At 29.9% G+C, this 2,559-nt stretch overlaps 1 protein-coding gene across 1 annotated transcript in view; it reads left to right on the top strand.

The window, feature by feature from the left end:
- LOC117177386 (probable cytochrome P450 305a1) overlaps nt 1–898 on the top strand; it is a 32,693-nt gene extending 31,795 nt beyond the window's left edge. The window contains exon 8 of the mRNA XM_033368037.1: nt 449–898. Within this exon, the coding sequence (XP_033223928.1) occupies nt 449–639 (191 nt within the window). The 3' untranslated portion in view covers nt 640–898. The remainder of the gene's footprint in view (nt 1–448) is intronic.
- The last annotated feature ends 1,661 nt before the right edge of the window (nt 899–2,559 follow it).

The following is a 2,559-nucleotide window of genomic DNA, read 5'->3' as shown; positions in this document are numbered from 1 at the left end:
GCTCCAAGGAGATTATGTTGAAAAATAAAAAAAAATTTACCCAAAAAAAATTGTTTTTATACTTCATTCTAAGGACTTATTGAACTACCCTCGTATGTATGTACCAAAACGTTACTAAATATTATTTAAAAATGTTTTTCTAATTTTTATCTGATAACAGAAAAATAAAAAAGACGAAAGAAATATAAAAAGAGAAGGAAGGGGGTTTGGTTGGTTGACTTCTTATTTTTCATTCCTGTTTTTTATTTTTGTCCAAAATTTGTTTTCTTTTTTAGGATTTTTTTAAAGAGGATCTCTTTTCAAATTACAATAGGAACATTTTATGGTGGTTGCACAAATTTGGCCATTTTATTCTTGGTTTTATTTTCAGCAATTCTATACATAAAAGTGATTTTAATTCTACACCAATACAAATTTGATTTCATAATAATTTATTGTTATTTTTTAGGGAAAAGAAGATGCCCTGGTGAAATTTTGGCTAGGTCAGCAATCTTTTTACTATTTTCTGGTGTATTGCAACGATTCGAACTCCATCCATTACCTGGCCAGCAGCCTCCAGTTTTAAATATTGTTCCAGGACTCACAATCTCTCCTAAACCTTATGAGATTTTACTCGTACCTCGAAAAGAAACTACCTAGAGACATTTTATTTGAATTGTGCAAAGCGTGATAGAATATTCTTCAATAATAAGTATGGATTTCAATTCAAGCTAAGCAATATCATTGCATTTTATATACTTATTTTCAACTTCTTGTTGTAACTGCTGCGGATTAGGGCGGGGTAAAAATGATGAAATGACTCGAATGATTTGACGCGAGAAAAAAATCTTGGGGTTTCGTAACCCAGTACAGTTTTTTTGTGAATTACAACTACCAAAAATAAAAAAAATTTAATATAAAGAAAAATGGTGAAAGTGACAATTTTTTGAAGTAAACGACATTTCTTCAGTTCAAATCAAAGAAACATGCTTTTATTAAAAAAAGTAAAATTCATGATTCTTGAACTCTTTTTTTAAACCAGGAAAATTTTTTGGTTATGAAAATAAAATAATAGCATGTTTTTTTTTCTTCCAGTACATTAAAAAAATGTTACTTTATTGTTTGCTTGGTTCGAATAGGAACTAATTTCAAGTTCTAAGTGGACCTTAGTGCGCTTGTTATAATTTCTTTTTAAATAATATATTAGGTTCACAACAAAGAAACGTGATATTATTATTATTATTATTAGTATTTGTTAAATAACAATCAAGACATAAAAATAGTTGCTTTTCAGTTTTCTTATTATTTTAGTGATATTGAAACTGATTATTTTCCTTGCTTATATTTTGATTTGATCTTTCGGCAATCGTTCCATTGTCTCTGCATTCCGTTTGAAATAAGAACATGAAATTTTTTTATGTATTAGTTTCCAAATATACAAGCTTTGAAAAATGGTCTAAATATAATTTATTTATAAATGGATTTAAAAATATAGAATTAAATGTAAGTAAGTCGAAGGAACCTGAAGATCTTGATTAAACCTCTTCTGGGTCATTTACTTTCCTACAAAATTCTGAATAATTTTACCATAAGCAGCTCTCCATTTTTTAAAACTATAAAATCTTTCTCTCGTGAGAAAATCTGCGTTACATCCTTACTTTAATTCTCAAGCAAATGATAAATTCTCTGTAACAACTTTTCCCATAATAAAAGTAAATTTATCTATTGTTCTTGCTCTCAAGTGAGTTTGCTGATGATTGCAAGTTTTTTTGAAACGATGGTACTTGAGTGATGCTTCAACATAGCCGATGAGATGCTTCAGACTTTCGCCTGGATTCGACATTTTTGTCTGAGAGTATATACATTTAGGATTCAAACTCGTGATCTTTCATTTCGACTTTAACACTTACATGTTTCATCACGTCTGTACGATTCAAGATCCAAGTGTAACAGCTCAATATAATTTCACCGCAAAACCAGTTTTTTACTCCTTAAGGGCATGTGACACAGCTAAATACCTATATTGCCGACCACAGTTTTTCAGTTCACTGAATGTTTTTTTGAACCTAAGAACTTTTTTTGTAAATAAAATATCGAGCTGAAACTTCGGGAAATGTATTAGAGTGCAATGAAGTACGTTTAGGTACTGCATTTAGAAACTTCACTGAAAATTATTTCATCTTTTTTCTGAACCTCAACATTTTTTGAACGTTCGAACTTTTTTTATACATAAAATATCGGTCTCAAACTTTGAGAAATGCAAGAGCCGAAAGAAGACTACGTTTAAGTACAAAGCTTAATAATAAAAGATGTAAAAAAATATATTTTGACAATCAATTCCAACGGCATCAGCCGGTAACGTTGTACACGAAAATACGAAACCTGGCGGCCACTAGGCGAGGCTCTAGAGATTTCGTATTTTCGTGTACAACGTTACCGGCTGATACCGTTGGAATTGATTTTTAAAATATATTTTTATACATCTTTTATTATTAAGCTTTGTACTTAAACGTAGTTTTCTTTCGGCTCTTGCATTTCTCAAAGTTTGAGACCGATATTTTATGTATAAAAAAAGTTCGA

This window comes from Belonocnema kinseyi, chromosome 7, assembly GCF_010883055.1.
Source record: "Belonocnema kinseyi isolate 2016_QV_RU_SX_M_011 chromosome 7, B_treatae_v1, whole genome shotgun sequence".
In the NCBI taxonomy this organism is placed as follows: domain Eukaryota; kingdom Metazoa; phylum Arthropoda; class Insecta; order Hymenoptera; family Cynipidae; genus Belonocnema; species Belonocnema kinseyi.
Note: the sequence above shows the minus strand (reverse complement) of the source record. Positions and strands in the feature narration are given on the sequence as shown.